Source organism: Melanotaenia boesemani, chromosome 10 (genome assembly GCF_017639745.1).
Source record: "Melanotaenia boesemani isolate fMelBoe1 chromosome 10, fMelBoe1.pri, whole genome shotgun sequence".
In the NCBI taxonomy this organism is placed as follows: domain Eukaryota; kingdom Metazoa; phylum Chordata; class Actinopteri; order Atheriniformes; family Melanotaeniidae; genus Melanotaenia; species Melanotaenia boesemani.
Window position 1 is genome coordinate 19874647 of NC_055691.1, and position 23855 is coordinate 19898501.

The 23855-nt window shown below is 38.2% G+C and overlaps 1 protein-coding gene across 2 annotated transcripts in view; it reads left to right on the forward strand.

The window, feature by feature from the left end:
• Nucleotides 1-14660: 14660 nt before the first annotated feature.
• The window catches only part of wnt7bb (wingless-type MMTV integration site family, member 7Bb), a 31723-nt gene continuing 22528 nt past the window's right edge, over nt 14661-23855 (forward strand). The window contains exons 1-2 of one of the 2 annotated variants that reach the window (XM_041998165.1): nt 14661-15222; nt 21615-21841. In XM_041998165.1, coding sequence (XP_041854099.1) covers nt 15152-15222; nt 21615-21841 — 298 coding nt within the window. In that variant the 5' untranslated portion in view covers nt 14661-15151. Of the gene's footprint in view, nt 15223-17115; nt 17596-21614; nt 21842-23855 lie in introns of those variants that run through there. The other variant, XM_041998164.1, reaches the window with a different exon arrangement.

Consider the following 23855-nt stretch of genomic DNA (forward strand, 5'->3'; position numbering starts at 1 on the left):
TTAGCCCCCCATATGCACGCACGCACACACACACACACACTTATATATATATATATATTATCAAACTGGCAATCCAATCCACTGGAGTGTTGGCTGCAGTCAGGAAGTGCTAATGAAGTTATTAATGATATTCATGTGTGCAGTGGCGTGCAAGCGGGGATTGGGCCTCCATTAGGCAGCTGGTAGATCTGTCTCAACTTTAGCTGATGATGATTAATAAAGTGGAGAAGAACAGAGAGAAAAAAAGAGACATTTCCTCTGAGCTTTGTCATGTAAAATGAGACAAACAGATAATACAGGGAGAGGGAGAAATAAAAAGGTCCCTTCAATCAATAAGGTGTTTTCTGCAAATTATTAAGGGATTATGGTTAAATCTCCAGAATATATATTTTGATTGCACTTGTTGTTTGGGACATCTCACCCTTTTCATTATTACCCCATTTTCATCTGTTTGAACTAATATGAGAAACAATAATAACAGAAGTCAGAATTTGGTGATAAACTGATAACCAAAGCATCGTCATCAATTCTTGTCATGATATACAGCTCAATTCCACAGTGTTTGAAGGGTCAGCTATTAATGTGGTACTTCTGTGACATAAGTCGAAGATGGCAAAGGGACTCTGGGACTGCTAGACTCCTGCTCCACATAGATTGGATCCAGTGGCTACTAAAATGAAAATGGCTCTCACGCTGCTGCCTCATTGCTTGTCCAACAACTCTCTCTGCTGGGTGTCTGCACAAGTTTAAACCAGCAGTTTGATCAGACTTCTAAACATCTTACAGTATAGAAATGAAATGTATGATCAGCTGTCCATTATTGCAAACTTACATTGTCTGTTTTCTGGTTATAACTATGTTAAAATTCAAGTTGGAAGTAAAACTGATTATATTCCAACACCAGTCGATCCATTTTCTTGAAAGTCGACTGGTGCAGAGAGAAAACAGACTGACGTCTGAGGGCTGCACACTTTTGAAGGATTTCATGCTGCATACTTTGTCTCCATCTACTGGGAAGATTTTGGCCCCAATTTTCTTTTAAATTTTATTCCAGTGTCTTTTTATGGCAGCTAATCAGCTTCACAAGGTAGGAATATTTTACATGAAGTGGATACTAGTGAACTGAAATTAACTTCTAAAATTTTATGGATAGTCTTTAGGAATGTTGCGGCATTTTGCAGTATATTTCATGTCTGGTCAGTGAACGTTCCCACACTAAGAGCATGCTTTGAGCAAAATGTTACACATCATCAGATACAGTGTAGGTTATAATACAAGAGCTGATTCTTTGACAAATTGCCCTAATTTATTATACCACCCACAGATGGGCAGTGATTCCCAAACACATCATCATTTGAATGAGTTCCTGATGACAGCGGTCAAGTTTGAATTTCATATAGGAGTGCCAGAATCCAACCACCCATTAACCACCAATATATCCCTCAATATATTTAATCTTTTGGTTATGAATGATTTATTTGTCCGACAGCATGCGGCGCCAGCTCCGTGTACGTTTGGGGCCCATTATTCTGTTCAAGCTAAATGAAGATAAAGGAAAGACAAATTTATTGCTCTCGTGTACCATCGATCGAATGAGAGGGATTTCATTGTCCACATTAGCTATCTGCCACTTTCTTTGAGCTTTATGTGCATGTGTGTCTGCCAACAAGCGTTTTCTACAAATTCTGCTCAATTCCAGTAAGTGGTGGCAGACAGCTTTCCTAGGCTTAACGGGAAATCTGTCTTTGGGGTGCAAGATTATAACCTCTGCAAACCGCTGGTCAATGGAAAAGTTCTAATCCACTCAAAGGCCAACCACTCCCGAGTGTAATATTGGCTCCAGGAGATATGGAGGTGGCCGATTTGACCAAAAATAAATAAATTCAGCAAAGAATAAAATAAATACTCAGAGGCATAGCCCATGAGGCGCAGAAGAATGTTTTAGTCTGTTTTCTTTCAGTCATTTGTGATTATGTAAGTAAAAAATACTGCTGGGAAGGTGCAGATTCACTTCGTCAGTTCAAATGACTCGATACGGATGCATTAATTGCTCAAACTGCTAAGTAATATGCAAGTAATTACAGATTAAATCTTCAGAATCATGCTAATATCTTCTACATAAACATCTTTCACAAGGCCCCTGTATTGCCATTTCACACTTAGAGCAGCATCTCATCAGAATCGGATGATGACTTTTGCTTTTTCGCTTTGTCTAATTGTTAAAAGACAGTCCAAACAAAAGAGATGTTCTTTTCATCTTGTCAGGGAATGCATGTAGTAAAAAAAGTATTGCACCACAACAAAATAAAACCAAATGGGTCTCCTTTCATGTCTCTGCTGCTTTAGTTTATAACGAGGTTTACACTATGCCTGAAAATATCACTGTCATGCTGGTGGAGGCTGAGGTAATGGTTCCTTCTGTGCTGCTGTGGTGGTCACCCAAAGCCCTCACTGCAGATGGAAAGAGAACCTAAGGCGCTTAAGAAGAAGACAAAAAGAAGAAAATAAAGTGGAAGAAGAAGCAAGTCAGCTTCAGTCTTTTAGAACCTGAAGATGATCTTTGCCCCTCGCTGTCATACAACCCAGATCCCCCTCTTTTTTTGTCAGCTGCAGTTGAGTTGAGCCTTTTGACAGGGAACTATGGCTTTGGCAACTCTGTCACTCTTCTGTCTCTACGGAAATGTCTTCTTCCTCTGCATGCCGAGAGGAAACTTGAGGGCAGACACACAGATTGACAGACAGACAAACCACAGGCAACCCAGCACTCTTGAGTTGAAATAGAAGTCACATTTCACAGGAAGTCTTTGCTCACTGCGATGCTTCATTGCTCAGACACAACAAAGTGGGCTTTTGCAGACACAAACACACAGGAAAAAATGTGTGGGGTTAAGTGGAGGCCATACGCAATATGAGAGTTGAAACAGAGTGTCTTGAATGTAAATTTAAAGGATTGGTGTACTGGGAGTTGTTTAGAATAAACCATTGTTAAAGACACATAGTGTATTTTCAGATATTTTTTGGGGGGGGTGGAGCAGTTTTGTGTATGACCTTCTGGACCTGAAATGATTTAACTGCCTCTGTAGCATTTCCTCTGGTTGTCTCCCTAACTAACTGTTGTCTCAGCTCTTTGAAAATCTCTCTGACCCATTTTAGATGTGAGATTACTGTTGTGGAGTAAAACAGGCAAACAAGCTGTGTGTGTGGCTGTGTAATAGATCTGTCCAAACATTCTTTTGTGTATGTGAGGCCCCTGCAAGGTTCAGTGTGCAGCTGACACAACAAAGAGAACCTGTGTTTGACAAGCATCCTGATGCCAGGCCCACTCCCAGGATGTCAGAAAAGCCCAGGACACTCTGAACCAGGGGGGTTGCTAGACATTAAGCTCTACTGGGGCAGAGGCCCCACGTTACTCAGATCACATTTTTAATTATAAAGACCTGATGTGTTTATAAAATGAGAAACAAAATTTCCCTTTGCTAACCTGACTGTTACTGCTGCTTCCAAAAAAACTGCTGCTGAAACTGAAACACCAAATAATAATAATAATAATAATAATAACAATAATATGAAATAATAATAATAATAATAATAATAATAATAATAATAATAATAATAATAACAATAATAATAATAATAATAATAATAACAATAATAACAATAATAACAATAATAATAATAATAATAATAACAATAATAATAATAATAATGATAATAATAATAATAATAATGATAATAATAATATGGTTGTAAAAGACTTTGTGAAAAAAAAGATCTTTGTTTTTGTGTGCTGTCAACCAATAGTCAATAATGCAAATAGAGAATTTATAATTTAATCAAATATATAAATTAATGTGGATTCTAGTTAGAAAATATTTCCAATTAAATATCAGATTGTTGTGGTAAATGCAGTCAGATAATCTCTCTCACCTGAATTTAGAGGTTTGCTTTGAAAAACCAGCATAATAAAGGTAAAAAAGGCAGATTTCATTCATGTTTATTTATATTTGCACACAAAATGTAATAAAAAGGTGGTTCAAATAAATTATGTTGGAATTTCTTCTGCAGCAAACGTCCGCTGAGTCATGTTTTGTATTGTAGCCAGGGCCGCTGCTAGCCATTTGGGTTCCCTAAGCATAATCGCTTCGTGGTGGCCCCTGTTGTTTTTAATCTAATAATGTTACTAATGCACTAACAGCCGAAATAACAGAACTTAGCCAGATTTAGCTAAAAGAATTGCATAAAAAGACAAAAATTTCCACACTGAGGCATAGTTTAATGTTGCCGTGCTTGCAGAGTTCCAGATCAGATCAGTATCACCTGTTTCACAAAATCACACGATAAAACTGTGAGATGAAAAGATAAAATCTTAATAAATTAACAAAGCTACATTTTTATTAACTATGCCACAAAATATTAGTTAATATTATATAATTAACTTGACCTTTTTCTTTTTTTTTTTTTTGTAAAACTTGAGTTTAAGAAAAAAATAAAAACAATTGAGAACAATAAGATTGGTGCATTACACAGGTTCATTATAATAATATTAAAATATTGTAACACTAACTACTTTGAGATGGGAATAACACCTATTTGCACAGCATTCTAACACACAGGGAGTAAGGTCTCATATACACTTACATAATGAAAAATATTTATCTCAGAGGGAGATTTTTTTTTTTTATTTGGGGGGGCAGCATAGTTCATATTGTAACAGACTGATATATTACATGTAACTTATTGTTACTGTTCTCACAAAATCAGTTCAGCTGAAATAAGAACATTCTCGTTCTGTTGTACTGTCACTGAACATCAAGCTCGACCAATGATAATCATTTAAAATGTCTGATTTCCTGGAAGTTAGGGGGGGAGTTCTCATCATGTCTTCCATTTGTGTGTGTGTAAAGAAGATGGAGTGACTCGGTATGGGGTGATATTAATGCTGTTAGCAGATAAAAGCAGTTTTGGTGCCCCCACTGGAACTCGGGGGCCCACAGGCAGTGGGGTGATTTACTCTGTTGGATCATCCTACCATCATAAATATACTGAGGTAGCATACTTTGATAGGTTCATTTAAACTGTCGAGTTGTCACAGCTGTACCTCCGTGTTGTGAAACTTTTGCGCTGTGACATAAACTTAAGTTTTATTTATATGCATTTTCAGAGAAATTTTTATTTCCAATTTTTTTAACTATTTTGAGTGTTTCACTATTAGTCTGTATAATATGTTAATATCTACATTCACTAATTTACACTGTTGAGTCATCCTACTTGCATAATAAGGTAGAATACTTCGATGGGATCATTTAAACAGTCCACTGTCGAGCCTCCCACCTGCATTATTATATAAGGTTCTTTATACCTTATATCATCATTCGTTTATTTAAAGTGTAATTTTTGAACAACGTCATCTCTTAAAATCGTATCTTTGTAGGATCCTACTTTATTTAGTTTATTACATAAGTATGTGGAGTGATGATCTTTAAATGAACTATTTTTGAGCCGATAAAAAATGTGAATTTTATATATATATATATATATATATATATATATATAAAGTGCACTGTATTCTGTTCTGATAGGGTAGTGCAGATCGACAGATAAACCTATAAATTCAGCCTGTGGCACCACTTTCGACAGATCAAGTCGAAAAGATTGTGCCTCTGATTGTACTTCTTGTCTTACTGTGAATTTCTTGTAGCCTGTGTCTTATAACATGCAGGTTCAACACTTTTCTTGATTATGGTACCACATATAAACTTTATTTGATGCACTGAATTTCGTATTTATTATAATTGTTAAATTATTATCCTTTTAAAATAGCCCTTTTGCAAGAAAAATTTGTTTATTATAAAACATTAAATCTGACTTATATACGCTGACAGGAGGTCATACAATAATCAGACTCTTAAAGGTGGAATATTACCTTTGTTTCTTTTGATCCATTTTAACCGTGATCACTTGGTGTTAAGATTATTGGTTTTTAGGTCTGTTGCATTCAGTTTTCCAGATAGAGCGATGACAGCGGCAACTTCACAATTGTGAGATCCCAAGGAATCCCTTCATACAAAATATGCAATGGTTGATCATTGGAAAAGGGATAAAATATTGATACAAATTTAACTGTTTTTACTGTGACAGAGTCAAATTATTATTGGAAATAAGTGTGATGAACTTTGGAAAGTAAATTATCGATGTTGTAAATTAATCCTAACGTGCTGCTGATATATAGTTCAGACTGTATTAGTCCAGATGTGCTTCTCACCTCTCTTCTCATCTTCTCATCTCATCAAATCAGGTATCTATACTGAGGCTGGATCTTGAGCTTTACCGTAATTAAGTGTTTGATGCAGTATTTTAAAAAGAATGAGATCTTAAAACATAGTATTTTGTAAGATTACAGAAAAATGGTTTGGGGATGATTTGAAGAATAGCAAAGCAATATTGATGATGAAATATGAAGAGATTTATGTTAGTTTCTTAATCTAAGAGCTTAACTAAACGTTACTTCTTTATGTTTGCATTTGATTGCATTTAAGTTTTAAAGGAGAAATATTGAATTAGTCCAAGATGCAGCCAGTGGTCAGTGCCTTACTTGCAGTGGTCATAGAGAAAATTAGAAGGGAATTTATACTAATGAGCTAAACTAAAAGCTAATCAGAAGGTTTCCATGTAAAAACAAATTTTTTTATCACCCAAACAGCTTAGTTCTCCAGAGTTTCATGTTATTACATGTTATTACTACTGTCATCTCCCACTGTAGTGTACCATAAACCAGCTGTGATTCAAATGTTGGCTTATCAACTCTCAAAATCAAACAGGTAGAATAAGTGAAAAGACACAGACACTTACCATCTTTTCAAATTTTCCAAAAGTAATGCCTAGCTGTAAGAATTTCAACCAGTCTATTGCACCTGACAGACCCAGTTTATCATCAGCAGGATAGCTAGCCACCCTGCATGCAGCAACTGTTAGCAACAAGGTCTTTCAGCTGAGGAAATAGCAACAAAACAAAAACTACTCTTCAGTGCCATTTGATTCAGTTCTGTTGACAATTTTTCTGAATAATCGTATTCTAAATTAGTAAAAGACTTAAATTTTGTCCCCTCTACTAGCACAATTATATATAACATAATAATTTTACTATGTTAGCCCATCGGCCGTACATGATAACAACCAATTTCATCATTAAGTTGGAAATTACTTCACACCACAGCAGATGCAGGTAGGCTGATTATACTTTCTTGCTGTTTTGTAGCACTTCTGCCGAGGAAAAGGGAGGTAATGACATGGTTGTAGGGGTTGTGATGTCTGTTACGTAACACCTGTTATCAGCTACATGCTCCCATACACGGATGGTTGAAGAAATTAGTTCTGTGTGCTCTTTTGGAAGTTACTTTATTGTGTTTGCTATTGCTACTGGTGCATTTGATGTTTCACATTCACATATTCACGTGTTCAAATCTGTGGTGTGTGTATAGTGTAACTTTAACATTGTTTTTACTGCCATGTCCAGGATAATGACTTTTTAAACTACTTCTCCTAATCAAACATTTAATGAGCCCAAATATAAAGAAGTAAAAGGAAATGAACCATAGTCCTATTACATAATTGCCAAAAGTTACAAAAACAAGAAACAGTATTAGCTGTTTTATGAGTGTCCACATTACAAAAAAATATTAGCATGTGCCACACTGTAATTTGAGGGATGATTTGAGGAGCTAATTTCTCTCTTGTACAACAGAAATATATCATATATAAAAATATATCATTTCACATCAGTGCTTTAGAAAAAAATAAATAAATAAAAGCAGTCTTGTAAGAAAACATCTTTGTGCCATTTCTTAACACCACAGACTATCAGGCCAGCATCATCAGGCCTCACGAGATAGCTGCCAAGCCATCAGTGAGCGGGAGTGAATGCCACAGCTGGCCTTTATATGTTACATACCCAGTGTTTGGTGTCAGGATGGCGTACAAAAAGACATTTTCACTATGCCAAAACAGGAAAACCACATTCTTATATCCAAACATATCAGGCCATCAGTATGGAGACCACAATCTGCCAAAATGCAATGCTGAACATAAACAATGTGGATGTTTTGAGGAGAATGGCATATGCAGGGATGGAATGGCTTGAGAATGGCCAACACTTAAAAAAATAAGCTCCAGTTAGCTGATGTACTCATACAGAGTGTTTTATGTGAGTTCATCAACAGAATAATGAAATTTTGAAAAAAAAGAAGAAAAGCAAGTCTGCTCTTTATGGCTAATCTGACTTTAATATAAAATCAAAGTACAAGTAATGCATGATGTAATTTAAGACAATAAAAATGAATGCTGTTCTGAAAATGCCTTTTGTTCATTTGGTAAGAAAAGTCTGGACTTCGTTGTTTATCCACATTTTTACAAACCACTCATGAACAGAGCAAAAAGAAAAGCTTAGAGCTCAAATCTAGCAGCTTCTTTTTAACAACACGTTTGTCTTTGTGGCTGCCATTGAGAGCATGGCTAATATCTGAGTGACCTCGGCTGGTATGCTAAAACATTATCAACTGACGGAGGAGAAAAACCACAGGGCAGAATGAATCAGGTGCATTTGTGGAACTTTAGCTGATTTCTCAATGAACTTGGCCCTTGTTAGTGCAACCTGAGGCCAAGCCTTCCTGGTTTGTGTGAGTCTTCACAAAAGCGAACCTCAGAGTGTACTTGAATGACGAGGGGACGGAAATGTATGATGTTTGAGCTACGTGCAGTGCAAACACAGACAGCGCACGGGTCATTGTGTGGGAGAGAGGAGAACCAACGACCCACTTGCACCGCAAACACTCCCAGCTGTTTAGAGATAGCTGCGTATATATATGTGTGAGTGTGTGTGTTCGTATGTGCACATGTCCATGCACTTGTGCCCGTCCATAGCTGCGGTCAGATACAAATATAACACCACACCTTAAGTCAATGGCACTTTGTTTAGCTTTCACAGGTATGTAAACTCCAACGCCAAAGCATTCATTTGATGTACCCGCAAAGTTTACCCAAAAGGGGAGGAAAGTTAATACTAAATAATGCATATTCCTGCCTACTGAGCAAAAACATGATCAGAACATTCACTTAAAGCCAATGAGACCAATACGCATTGGATTTAGCAAGAATGTTATTTAAAGAACTATAAACCATGTTGAAGTGCCAAAATCACTCTTATTGTGCTCAAGCAAACCTCAACCTTACTGTTCTATGTCAGCAGTGCTTTATGGTTTCATTGTTTTTTCTAAATAATATTCCTTAAAAATTACTCATTTGAATTGTTGCCCCTGGATCTCATGTTAATATTTCACGTGGCATCCAGTCCAAAGTGCCAAACTGACCTGAACTCAGTCTGTTGTTGGAATTTTTCTCATATCCTTAGGCTTATTAGACGGCAGCAGAGAGTGTAGCTTGTATGCAGCTCACTGCACACAAAGTCCAGAGTGTTTGCTGCACACATAGGCCATATGTCTGTCAGATTTTATTGTAAACCTAAATGTTTGGGTTCTATTCTCTCCCCATGGAGACAGTGTCACTTATGTTTTCTTTTTGTAACATCACTCTTCATTGCTGTTTGAATAAAATGTGTTACTTTTACTTTTTGTTAGCACAGTTACAGGAAAATACAACCACCTTGCATTTTATTAAACTTAGCTGAGGCTTGGAGCATGGGCTGAAGAAGAGCCCATAAAATGTTGGAATGGATGAGGATAACTTTCATGATTGCTCTGCCTTGGCAGAGGACAGTTTTCTCATGCTGCCATCTTGGCAAATCATATATTTTAAAAGAGATTTTAATCTTTGTCAGACTCACTTGGTGAAATAAAGGTTAAGGACAAACAGAAATTGTAATGTAAAATATAGAGTATAATAAAACAATGATGTGTTGTTGTATGCACAGTTTGCTGCTGCACAAGATAGGTGCCTTTTTTCAGTTTTACTTATGGGACCAGTTTTGCAGAACGTGGCATTGTCTTTTTTTAATTCACTCCAGTATCTGAATGCAAAAAGTTAATTCAGAGTAGTCAGGCTGATCAAGTCCTCTTGGAGAATAAAATGGAAGCATTAACCTTTCAAAACCCGAGGTCCCACAATTGGAGGAGTCTGAGAACAGATGGTGCTAAACTGTGACAAACTGTGCCAAAATGGCCATTTTGGAGACATTTTCAATGGAGTACTCTGAGAAAACTGGAGCTTGTGTTACCTCTTTCATTTGTTCTTCAAAAACACATGTACTGATGTTTACTCATATTAACAAATATCATAACCAGAAGTAGACCTAGTTGTTGCAAAGATATACTCATTTCATCATGGAAGCAGAGGCCTATAAAATAGGCACATGGCTCAAAGGGGTCCATAAATTTGACTTTCTTCAAAGGATTTAGAGGATGTGGATAATGTGGGTGTATATTTGTTTTTGTTTTTATTTTATTTAGGAAACAACTATTTATGATATCATGAACTAAAACTAATAATTAAAGTCAGTCTGTCATCTCCCACATTTGGAAAAGACAAAGAGATTCATTTAAAGCAAACTTTAGAAAACAACTGATTCACTTGTGGATTGCAGATGGACTGGAACTAAGAACACAAGACCCATTTTTCTTGTACTTTATTGTGCTTCCTGCTCATTTGCAAATATAACACTGTAAATCACAAGTGTTTGTGCAGACAACACAAAGCCAGAAAAACAAACCATCAGTTATTTTTTCTTGCTCTGGGTGGATGTCGCTGATGGTGGCGGTATGATCCGTTCCAGTTAAACGTTTTGCTGTTGGCTGTCACACAGCGGTTATCAAGTTTTTTCCCCCCTTCTTTCTTTCTTTCTTTCTTTCTTTCTTTCTTTCTTAAATATGACTTTTGACTTTTTTAAAGACATACATATCCACATATAGCCAGGAGTCACTCTTTAGCTTCTTTAAGTCAAAATTAGACATTTTTTTTTCTTCTACTTCATTACTTTTTCTGTTTTCTTGAATGGAGGCCACAGTTTTGGCATTGTGTCTTAAACTGTGAGATTTGAGTAAATTGGTCTGGCTTTTGTTCTGCTTCGGAGCTCTGGCTTAATCAGGAAAAGACCCATGACAGTTTGGCAAGTAACCATACTAAGAAGGGACCTTGAATTAAAAAAAGCAAATATCATAAATTATTGTTTAAAAGCTTTAACATGAGGAAATTCACTACTTTCTCATTGATCTCATTGTTCAAGTCATGCATGGTACTCAGTAACACTAAGAAGGACCAACCCCGAGAAGATCTCCCTTTAACAGAGAGGACAAGATGAAGCGTATTAGCTGGACTGATCTGCTATTAAAACGCAGGTTGTGCTACGTGCATACCCAGACTGGCATATCTGTTTGTGCACATGCACAGAAGTCAGGCACTTTAAGGCCCTGATATATCAATGAGCATGGTGAGGATATAATCAGACCACCTAGATGTGACTAAACAGTAGAGAAAAAAGAGGTCAAACCCATTGGCCAGGATGGGAGAACTGGTGAGGTTGGTTAACCTTTGACCTCACAGTTAGATGTACAAGGTGACATTTGACATCCAGGTCCAAAAGGTGACGTTCTCTCAGCGTTCATCTGTAAATCCTACCCATTTGGAGCTGCAGGCTTCTGCTGCATCAAAGTCAAAAACAAAGTCTAAACTGACTGTGAGAAGTGTCAAGAGCAGAGAGTTGGAGTGAGATGTTTGATGAGGATGGAAAGGGGGACTTTGCTAATGCAGTATAGCCATTTTCCCCCTCTTGCCTGAGGCCCAGCGTAGATGTGGTGGACCCAGCCCCAGACGCCACTCCGTGGTTTGGCACTTTCTGCATTTCAGCCCTCTCACTGTTTCCAGCTGAACCAGCTCCCATGCAAACACATGGGCAACTGGTGGGTTTTCTTATTTAGTTGTCGGTCAAGAGTACTTAATAACATTCAAAAAGACAGTGCAACATATCATCCCCTGCTTGCCAATATATGATCCCCCTACTTTCATTCTCCCCAGCATTTTCCTCTCTGCAGCTTGCAGCGCATGCATGCAGATGAAAAGAAGCAGATCCACAATGCTGCAATCTCTAAACAGTGTGGCAGACACTTATTAAAGTAATAGAGTAGACAAAGTAGGTTAATACAGAGCAAAAAGAAACAATAATTGCCTTTCAAAAGACTGCAAGTGGAAATATTTTGCATACAATGGCCTGTAATGCAGCATACAGCACATGCAGTGATGTGGCGTATGACTGGACTGATCTCGCAGACCCAAATGCTCTCATCTTTGCCTCAGCTTTTTGAAGTTAAATAAACACTGTGTCACAAGATCTTCCACATACCATCCAAGTGCTGTGTGTGTGTGTGTGTGTGAGACCGTAGTGCTTGTGTCTACGATTTGATTTGTGGGTCTGCTTCTCTGCATGTGTGGACACTGAGAGACAGATAATGTGTGCGAGCTCGCACAGGAATGTGTTCGCCAAAAAGCAAGCGTTGATGTGTGTGACATGTCTGCGATGACAATGGCGGGTGACAAATAACGCTGACGCACACTGTCCCCGGTCTTGATCCTGCTTCCATAAAAAAAAAAGACTTGTGCCTTTGAACATTTTAATTAAACTAAACAGGACCATCCCCACCCAGGCTTGTGAGTTATGTACATTTGAGGACAAACAAGACCATCTTTTACAGGGTAGACATCAAATACATGTCTTTTTTATGTCACCGTGGGCCTGCATGTTAACTTTCATTATTTCGAAAATCCATCTGGAATTTTGATGGGAATGTTTTGAAGGAAAAGGCCTTGAAACCACAAAGCAGGGATGTCTTGAAACAAAGGTCTCTGCGGTTTTGTCTGTTTCTCGTGGTGAACAACAGCCCAGCAGTCTCCGCGCTCAGATAGCTCATGTCTGTAATTTTAGTTTATGCCATCATTATTACAACAAGTTAGCTGTTTTTCATGTTGTTTCTTGGAAATACACTGAAATGATGCTTTGAGTGTCCTTTTAAGAAACAAAATGAAGACCATAAATTAGAAGAAAAGAGAAAAGCTAGTCAGATGTTTGCTTAAAAAAATAACAAATAAGTTCTGTTGACTCAAACAAACAGCAAATAAATAAATAATGCATAAATAAATGAAAAAAAAAGATACCCCACTCATTATATTTTACATCAAGTAGGAGGTAGGGAATAAGGAAGAATTATTTATCTCCTCAACTCCAAATGTTTAGTGAAGCTGAATTAAAAAAAGGACACTGGTGGATGTCATTTAGCATTGCTGCCATGCTATTAATGAAAATTCTGTTGAATTAGTATACATAAAATAAAATATCAAGCAGGGCTGTGTTGGAATTTGAAATGCTAAAAGAAAAATAAGTATACAAAATAGAAAAGGAACCCTCAATTTTGTCAAAAGTTGCAAAAATGAAATGGTAAGGCAAAAGTTTGAGTAGCTTGAGAGACAGTTTTTGGTTTGAACACATTCATTTTAGGCTTTTACACAATTTGAACTGTCTTTTTAAAATTTATTTAAGAAGTCTTCAGAAATGGTTCTCCTAAAGACTTCTTGGTTACACTCCAAAGTTCTCACAGTTAATATCCCACACTGCTTCACTATAGTTGATGTTCAGGTTCTGAAGAGGATTCATCTCATTGCCACTGATTTTCAGCCCAGTTCTTCTGTCATTTGGCATGTCTCAGCCTTTCATGAAGACCATTTCTCTTAAAGTTCAGTGAACAGTATGAATCGATTGAAGACTGAAAGGCAGACTCTGTGTCAGGACTTTGCTGGATTTTCCTCTTTCCTAAAGCCATCACTTTTAGATCTGCTGCATTTTTTTGGCGTGCAACTAGAATTTCTGTCCTCCACTTGTCCAGTTTCCTCAAATTGTTAAGGATATGTTTAAAAATGTATATTTTATGTAGTCAGTCTTTGATATTTTTCATAGATGTAACTAAAAGAAGTAGAACAAATTGTTTCATTGTGGCTGCTACAAATCTTGTCTTCAGTGCGCTCGCTGCATTTCAGTCATGCTTTGCAAATTGTGCAGGAGCCTTGTTATGCTCAAGATGCTCATCTCTCTGTGTTCCGTTAGATTAGCTGAGGAGTGTCTTGTAGCCACCAGAGGGAGTTTTCTTAGTCATTTAATTACTCCCCAAAGAGCTGACTTCATACTGAAACATCTGCAGAAACTTTACAATACATTGACTGAAGTCTGGTATATCAATATAGAAATAAAAACTAAAAAATAATTAAAAACGTATGTATTCTTTATGCTTTTTGTGCTCATCCATTGTGCTGTTAAAGTGACTGCAATGGTACATATTTATCAGAAAGCCAATTCATGATTAGTACTTATTATTAGTAATGCAACTGTGTCTTTTTACCCCTTTCTTTCTTTTTTCAGACAGCTGGAAAGTCATTTGATTTTTATGGGGCTTACTGTTGTGGTGTGGCCCATCCGGGGAGCCCACACTGGTGGGACAATGCCCAATGGAAGCGCCCAGCCTGGGCTACAGGCCTATAAAAGGCCAATTCACTTGGTCCTTTTTAGTTTTCTGTACAGCAACTACACGTGTTGAGCTGAGTCTGGAAGCCCGTCCCATTCACTGCATATCCATGCTGGGGGAAGGAGGAGGAGGCGCACAGTCCTTTTGTTACCTGTATTAGAACTACCTGGCTGTTGCAAGTCAGTAACATGCTCTGAGTTTGAGATGCCTTTAGAAAGCAGACAGAGCGAGCTATGCGCTAAAGATTTAAACAAGACATATTCACAGATTATGCATGGTAAAATGCTGAACGCATCAAGTATTTTAGTCTACCTTCAAGGCGCAGCAAAGGGGAACAGTTAATTAGAATCTACCGTCAAAGTAAGGACGAATAGGAGGCACTTCCTCCAAGAACTCATTCACCTTTCAAGTCCGACCCTTCTCTCAAGTTTCATTTTGGACTTTTTAGTCGCCTCTCATCAGCATCTCACCTGTGTCGAACCATGGATTGCACGCGGTCGAAGTTTTCCAGGGAGCTCCAGCTTCACGTCACGGAAAGTAGACGGTATACATGCATCTGGGGGGGTTAGAAAAGCAGGCAATGTAAAAGCAAAGCGCGCGACCACTTCAGTGCATGGCCTCCGAACAAAGTTGTAACGATCATGCACAAACCCCTCCGAAAGCGGAGTCTCTACGTGTTTCTGTGTTTTGGCATCATATACCTCAGACTTGGGTGAGTTTTCACTTCCTCTCATCACACCCTGTTTTCATCACACACGCATATCTGAATGTCACTTTTGAGTGGAAAAGACTTTGATTGCCCTCTGACCTTAGACTTAAAAATATAAAAGTAAATGAAGATGTGAAATATCATTAGAATTACACTCATTTCATTAGAAAAAAATGCAGATTATAAGGGAGACTGTGGTGCGTAAAAGTTGCAATCCTGCACGCAAACAGGACGCAATTGATTTATTTTTGCTGTCACAAGTGTTATTTTACGATAATCCCCCTTCTTTTGTCACACGAGATCATTGAGCCACTGTTTCTGCTCCAGATTCAGCTCACTCCTGCATACCTTCATTAATAGCGGTAGAGTGAGTTGTATTTCCACATTCCATCGCCCAGACGGAGTTTTTACCTGTTTTGCAATAGCTCACCTTGATACGGAAAAAAAAAAAAAACCCCAGAGGGGTGTCAAACCCTTCCTTTTTATGCTGTCTTTGCTGAAGCGCGATCATTTTAGGACCTCCGTGTCGTTTTTTGGTCATTTTGTGGTTGTAATTTAAGTTGATGCCCCATCTGAAACTCAAATCATGACATGCAACTTTATATTTGAACTTTAAATAATCCCCGGGCCTTGTTACAGTGGTAAGTATGGTAACTATGTCTTTCTTGGAAAATGATGAGGGTAAAACCCCAACAAATCAATATGCTATTCGAACCTTTCCTTCCCTATATCATTCATCAATAGTTATATGTTTTTATGCTTTCTGTATCAATTGTAACCAACGATGCGTGAAATAATCTTACTATAAAGTGGAATAAAAGCTGCCACTAGGCATATTTTCAGTAAGGAAACAGACTGTTACATCTTTAAAGCGGTTGTACTGGTTCCCTGTATAACTCGAGAGTCCTGCAGCCACAATGAATCAAACAGCCAAAAGTGTCAGCCCTCCCTGTGAGAACCTGAAGCCTGAACTGACTCCTCCGAGTTCTACGTTCGCTCATATCACATGACAGTAGGTCCATTATGAGGTAAAAGTCACCCATCTTCATGTTTACTAATCCCGAGGAGTTAGCTCATTCCTTCCATCCGTTTACTCTGGCCAAATCTTTCATTGTACCCTCTTCACTTACAGTGGCTGGAGCCTGCAGGTGTTGAGTGAAAGTCACGATACTGAGGTGATAAAATAAAAACCCAGCACTCAGCTCTGCGACAAAAATCTCCTCGAATATTTTATTTTCTCTGCAGATCCAATCTTGTTTAACAATGGTGCTATTTTATACAGTCATATAGCTATACCAGCTGCCCCTTTCTTTCCACTATCAGCCCTTAAATATAAGGAAACAATTATTTTATTTTACAACACGGTGTTAATCAAATAACGTAATAGTACATTACACAGGCAGAGCAGAAAGACGCATAGGAATATTATTGTCTTGCCACAGGAAATAAGAACGTAACTGTATAACACGTTTAAGTTACACGTCCGTGATCACGTTAGGAAAAATTAATAATTGTTAGCACAGGACACAATACTATAGAGGTTTAAAGAATGTTATAATATTACAGCAGGAAAGACGTTGGGATAGTAAATAAACCCACGTTTGTTCACACCGACGTGAACAGAAAGGTCACCTGATAATGTTGGTGTTAAATTATTATACAAACCTGTTGATTCAAAATCACATGTCCCCCTAAAAAGCAGTGAGCCGATTTTTTTTTTTTTTTTTTTTTTTTTTTTTAGTGCATAGGTCTGCGATGAGGGTGTCAGACTCAGGCTGCGTCTATGTTTGTTTATTTTTAGGGCTGGATGGTGGGTTGTGGTGGTGGTGATCGCGGCGGAGGGGTATTGGAGGGGTGATGATGAATGAAACCTCTTGCGCGTCTAACGGGGATCAGATCAGTGTCACCCTATTGTCCCGCTGTGGCAAAGTGGGCGGATAGCAGTGTCTCTCCCTGTCCAATGGCAGGCACGACTCTCATGAGAGTGGAGAGAGGCACTTTTCTGCCATGCAGAATCCCTAAAACCATCATCATTCCGGCTCGGAAACCCACAGTAGTGTGTAACAGCCTCCGCTGCTAGAGATGACAGAGCCAATCTTAGCGCACACTCGGCCCTGGGAGCTCGGAGCAGCGTAGACCCACCGCACACGAGACGAGGAGACGCACAGCAAGTTCTTTCACTTTTATCTTGTGCGAAAGGGACGTAAAGCCGGGAATTAAGGGAGTTTTTTCCCCCTCATCCAGTTGGCGTCGTCTCACTCAGTCCGAGCGTGACCATTTGCTCAATGTCATCATGATCATCCTCTCGTCGCGCAGTGTACTGCTGTCAGTCTACTACCCACAGATCTTCCTGATCCTGACGAGCGGCAGCTACCTGTAAGTTTGAGCCAATTAACGGGTCCTTAATTAACTTCAGACCATGTGCGCGCGCGCTAAACCTCAGCAACACAAAGACGCAGGGGTTTATTGTTATTCATACTAAGCCAAAAACTGTCTATATTTTATGAAAATCTTGTCAAAATAATATTGTAGCTCTTGATTGAAGCTTTTGTTAAAGCGGGTTATTGTGCCAGCAGACTGTAGCGTAACAGCACAAGGATCAGGCACAGTGCAATTTAGGAGATACATTTAATTAAACTCCATCGCATTCACCACTTACCTTTTAAATTTATACAAGCGTTAAGAAAGAGAGCATACCAATAAATGAGAACATCACCCTGGAAATGATCCACGCGGGAGTGTGACGCTAATTAATTGGAGAACGTCTCCGCGCGGATGAACTTGTCTTCTGAAGAAGCAGCGATACTTAATTTGCTTTTTGCAAGATCAGAACAAATGTTTTGTGGTAACTGGTACATGGATTCACTTTGGCCACAGAGTGGCAGAGATGTTCAAGACAATCGGATGAGGAGATCATACTTTTCCCTGCAAGGAAGGTTGAGTACAGTAGGCTGTCTGCTGTTTTTGAGGCGCTTGTAAGCACTGTTGCGCCGCCAGAGCGCGTGAAAGACAATCGTTGTGCGCTGGTAAATTCTACGTAGCATATTTTGATGTTACAGTTATAACACCCCCTCCTGCAACATGCTCGTGATTGACGCTCTAATACGCTGCGGCTTTGAATTAATCGAGAAATCCTTGCAGGAGAACACTGGCTTCCTTTAAGTTTTCCAAATAACTGCTCACCCATGTTACTTTCTTTTTCTGTCTTTGCTGCTCGGAGACCCCAAAACCTGATGCTGAAATAGATGTGGTTTTTGGTTTTTAGTTTAAAGTGAACTACATAGCTATGTATAGTAATGGCTTGGACATCAAAGCTTGTTTGTTTTGATTATTTGATGATGTACAGAAAGAGGAGGATACGTTTTTTTACTAGATTAATCTTTCTTTCAAACTGGTGCTTCATTCAGTATATGGATGGAGATATAGTTAAAAACAGATATAAATAGTATATTTGAGTGAACAAGATTGTCTGTAAATGAGCAGCAAAAGAGGAAAATCACATTGAGCATTAAAATCAAATTAACACCCTGTTCTTAGATAAAGAACATCTGTTATCTTGACTAAGTTGAGATGTGTCTCAGGCATTTTCATGAGTGCATTCCTCAGTAGACGATGCATGCCTGGGAGCTTAACAGTGTGGCTGTTACAGGTTCAAAGTGTTCTGTGTGATGGAGTAGGTGGCTGTAAGCAGGTAGTTTGCACTTTGGGGAAACACGTAAGCTCTTCACTTAGTCTGGTTAAGGTTGAAGTGTTCTCACAGAATCTGATTCTCAATGATGATGATTGGTGTTTGTGTTTTGTGCTCAAATTATGTGTATAAACTCTAAGTTCATTAGTGAAACCCATATTTAATACAAGGTTTTACACAGGCACTCAACTTTAAAGTAAGAGTAATATATATATATATATATATATATATATATATATATATATATATATATATATATACATATATACAAGCAGATGCACAAGGGCTTTTATGTAAATATTTGTACTGAGTAATATTTTTACAAGGCAGCAAATTCAGCTTTGTATGATAAAACCAGTCACTGATCAGCACATTTTGAACCCCTTGATACATTAGCTTAATAAAATATGTTTGCCTCATTTTTCAGTCTGATGGGAGATCTGTGCGACTGTGGGCGAGCTGTCCCCAAGCTGCTGGCATACACACAGAATGTACGCTAAGCAAACAGAATTACATTTGTGCTCTTTGATGATGCAGGGATTTAAAAGCTTAGCTCTGGAATTCTCTGTTGGATGTTTGATGGTTTTGGGTTGCTCGCGGTAGACTGTGTTCGTGTGAGTTATCAGGTGAAGGACATGAGGAACAACCTAAACAAGATGTTTAGCTAGAGCTCAGGCTATTTTCAATATGAATGTGTTGTATTTGTTATCCAGCAAATGCACTGAAATGCAAGTAGACAAGTATATATATATATATATATATATATATATATATATATATATATATATATATATATATATATATATATGTGTGTCCAAATGGTCTAAATGATAGATGATAGAGTTAGATGTCTTGAAACAAATCACTTTTATTTAACCTTAATTTTCATCCTACAAGAAAGTGAATAACTGGTTGTATAATACTGGTCTTAATGAGCCTTCCCTTAAGGCTTCTAGACTGCATATCCTCGTTGCCATGAACAACCACATATACAGCAGAGGGTCACAAAGGGTCAAAGGAGTTCAAGCCTCTTTAACAACACAGAGAGCAAAGAGTGATTGAAAGCACCAGCAAGTTTAGATAGTTTACCATGGATGCCGAATGAATCTTTCCATTTTACCTCTTAGAATTTACATCCTTTGGTTGTTACTGTAATGATGCTCATTCTTTGCAGAGCAAATAAAGTTTGGCACTTTGCCTGATCAACATCTGGCTCAAGGGGTTTCTTCTTCTCGGGAAATAGGCATCTTAAGATTTTGTTGTAAATGCAAAAGACAAAAAAGTCTTTTTAGTACTCCTTCATGGTAACTTTTAGACCAAGTTTTGTAATACTAACAGTATACACAGCAACTCTTCTCTTTTATTTGCTTTTGTTTGCTTGTGTGACAATAAGACCAAAGGAAATTTGGTAATAGAGGCTCATTTCACAGCTGTTCAGATTTGTTTAAATTTATGTGCTTGAAATTGAAAAGGATGCTTTTTTTGTGTGTCCATAGGGAAACTTAAGCAATCATCAGAAAGATAACATTGTTATTTGGGAGTGATTTCTAACCAACAAGCTTTTCTTTGTTCTTAGTCAGGCCTCTCCAAGTAAGAGTATAAGCTTGAAGCTTCATGTGAAGGATAATATTTTTTAAGTGGTTCCCTTTCTTAATATCAGTGCCCTCACCAGTTCTTCCATTTGACTTCACCCTGCATATTCTGCCATTGCTTTGACTTACACATAACTTGTCTGTTAATTCGCCCCATTTGTGGTTAATCCTTTGGAGGTCGACGTCATGTTTCAAAGCTGGTGTTTGCCTCCGTCTTCATTTCTGGCTCCCTGTCCCTGACATGTTTGAAAAGTATGTATCTACATGGTTTCAAGGGCTATAAACAGAACCTTGGAGAGAACCAGCGCTTTGTTTAGTTGTAATCTAGTTTGGCCTTCTCAGGCAGTTGAGCAGCCATCTTAAACATCTGCCTTTATATATTTACAACCAGGAATCAGATGTGTTGTTCTCTCTTAGAAAAGAGAAGGAAGTATGTCATTTTCTATACATCACCGTAATACCATTTGAATAAAGGTGATCAGTGTTGAATAACCTAGATATATTCCATGCAAACTGATCGTTGGATGTGGCCCAAGAAAAAAACAGTCTCTCGTAAAGCATATCGGCTGCACTTTATAAGATTCAAACTCATAATGAAACAAATCATGAGGCATAATATTCAGTTTGACATTTGTTTAAAAAGTGAAAGTTGCATCTACAGCAAAAGAAACTATGTAAGTGTACATTGTATTTACATAAGAGGCTGGCAATCGTTCACAGCACTATGGTACCTAACAATTAACACAAAAACCCAAACTCATTACTCAGACTCCCATCATCCAAACCAATGTGGAATTGTGTTGTCAGTAGTCAAATAAGCATTTTGGTTTTTTTCTCTGGGCTCCTTAAATAAGTTTCCTTGTCTTTAAGAGGTTTTTTGTTGGTTAAAGTTTTCAAGTTTTTGATTGACCTCTATGAAACAGCTATACGTTTATAGAGTGCAGTTTTCGCTTCATTATGGGATGTGCATCAGTCACTGACTGAATTAAATCCTGTTCTGGAGAATCTCACATAAGTGAGTCAATTTGACCATCCTCTGGAAGTTCTAACTAAGTTTGTGTGTGTGTGTGTGTGTCCTTTGATGTGTGCGTGGTGTGTTTCTCTTTCTATGGCAGGGCCCTGTCCTCCGTGGTGGCTCTGGGTGCCAACATCATCTGCAATAAGATTCCGGGGCTGGCACCTCGCCAGCGGGCCATCTGCCAGAGTCGCCCAGACGCCATCATTGTTGTGGGCGAAGGCGCTCAAATGGGCATCAATGAGTGTCAATACCAGTTCCGATATGGACGCTGGAACTGTTCGGCGCTGGGGGAGAGGACAGTCTTCGGACAGGAGCTGCGAGTAGGTCAGTCTGGGTTCTTTCACAAATGGGAAAGGGCACAGTGTGTAGTTGTGTTTTTTTGCATGGATATATTTGTGGAAATCTGTTTGAGGTTCTCTCATGGAGCTGTGAGGACACTTAAAGATTTTTATTTTCCGCACTACTTCTTACTTCCAAGACTCATATTGTTTGTAAGTGGGGCTGGCATAAGCTTTAGGTATATTCATTAAGGTCAGTTCTGAGGTAGCACTTTGGGTTAGGGTCGATGTCTTCTACCTTATAGAACTTTCTTGTAAGTTAACCAGAACAAAAAATGAAAAACAAAGAAAAAAAAAGAAAAAAGAAAAAAACCTGCATGATTTAGAAGAGAATCTACAAAGCAACAGTTTAACCTCTTACCCTATTATCTTAAAATCAGATTTTGACATAAGAGGAAGCCATTCATTAATTCATTCATTCATTCATTCATTATATATACCGCTTAGTCCAATTCAGGGTCATGGGGAAGGTGAAGCCTGTCCCAGCAATTATCAGACAAGGGGACAGGTCACCAGTCCATCGCAGAGCATTATTGTCTCAGTTTGAACAATTTAATGCATCAGTAACATGCTAAGAGATCTTCAGAGGCACTTTTGTTTATAATGGATTATGGTTTTCTAAGTTTTGAAGCTGCTTTAGGGTTAGTTTAGGGACATGATGAGATATAGAGTCACTGTCTTGTGAGTGCAGCATAGATCAGTGTTTGAGTTTGTGGTACTCCAAGCAGATTGTTAAATGAATACTGACTACACATTTCAAGAGAAGGATTAGAGCTCGGACATTGTGTATGTCATGCTAAATGTTCTCGAGATTTGAGATTGCTGGTAGTCATTTGGTAAATACAATAAATTCCATCATAATAATACCGGTGTCTTTCTTACTGAAAAATAGGAAAAAAGGCTAAAAAAATGCATGTTCTAGCCATCTTATTGTCTTATTGTTTTATGAAATGGTATCAGAGGAATATAAAGAATGTGGCACCAACCTCCGAGCTGCCTGAACCCCACAAAATGTGGCCCATCACAAGCCAAACCAATGCTGCACACACATCACACAATTCAAACTAGTAACACAAAATCTTCGTGACTTTCTTGTGTAACCATCCTCAAGAGGACCTTACATACCGCTGATTTCACCCCTCTGAAGTTGTTCTCATTTAAAATGACAATGTATTTCCTCAGCATACTCTGGTTTCTGTTGGTGTAGATTGTGCCATGAGCTTGTTAGTTAGCTGCTTGAGACTATTGTTGGTTTAGTAAAAAATGTTGGAAAATCTACCGAAATGTATTTCATCCCTAATGGGGAAAACGCATGGTTGAAAAATGATATCACAAATGACGAGACAACTAATGGTGTTATTGTAAAGAACTCATGTTGAACCAAAATACATGGACACATCTGTTGTTAATCGAGCTAAATTGGTTGTGTCCATGGTTGGCTGGTTCACGGGTGTGTGCACATACAAAGCAAAAAAAAAAAAAAAAAAAAACGGCCTAAAGCAGACAAACGTTTACATTTACAATGCTTTTGTTAGGCGTTCTGCACATCTCTTTTGCATCGCTTTTGTTTTACAAGGACATTTATATATTTCCTTTCATTTAGAAGATGCTTTGTTGCCATTACGCTGCGGTTGGGCTGTGCATTTAATCCAGTGGCTCTGTTAACCATCACTCTTCTTAAGGAGTAGCTGAAAACGCTCCAGCTCCTGTTACTAAAGTATTTTTCCTTTGTTGTAAATGTGGCATTTTCTTTTGTAAAGGAGCTTGTGCTGTTTTCCTCTGCAATGAACATCCCCTCTTCCCCGCCTTCTGGTCTGTTTTTTTAATGTCCTTTTGAAGCAATCAGACATTGGGAAGCAGCAATGGAAGCATGTGGCCTTTCATTTGTATAATTTGTTTACTTTCAGTTAATTGCCTTGTAAGAATTTTGATTTAGTCATTCTGTTTTACATAACTTTTGTCCTGCTTTGGGGTTTTGTAAGCATTGTTGCTAATCTCGT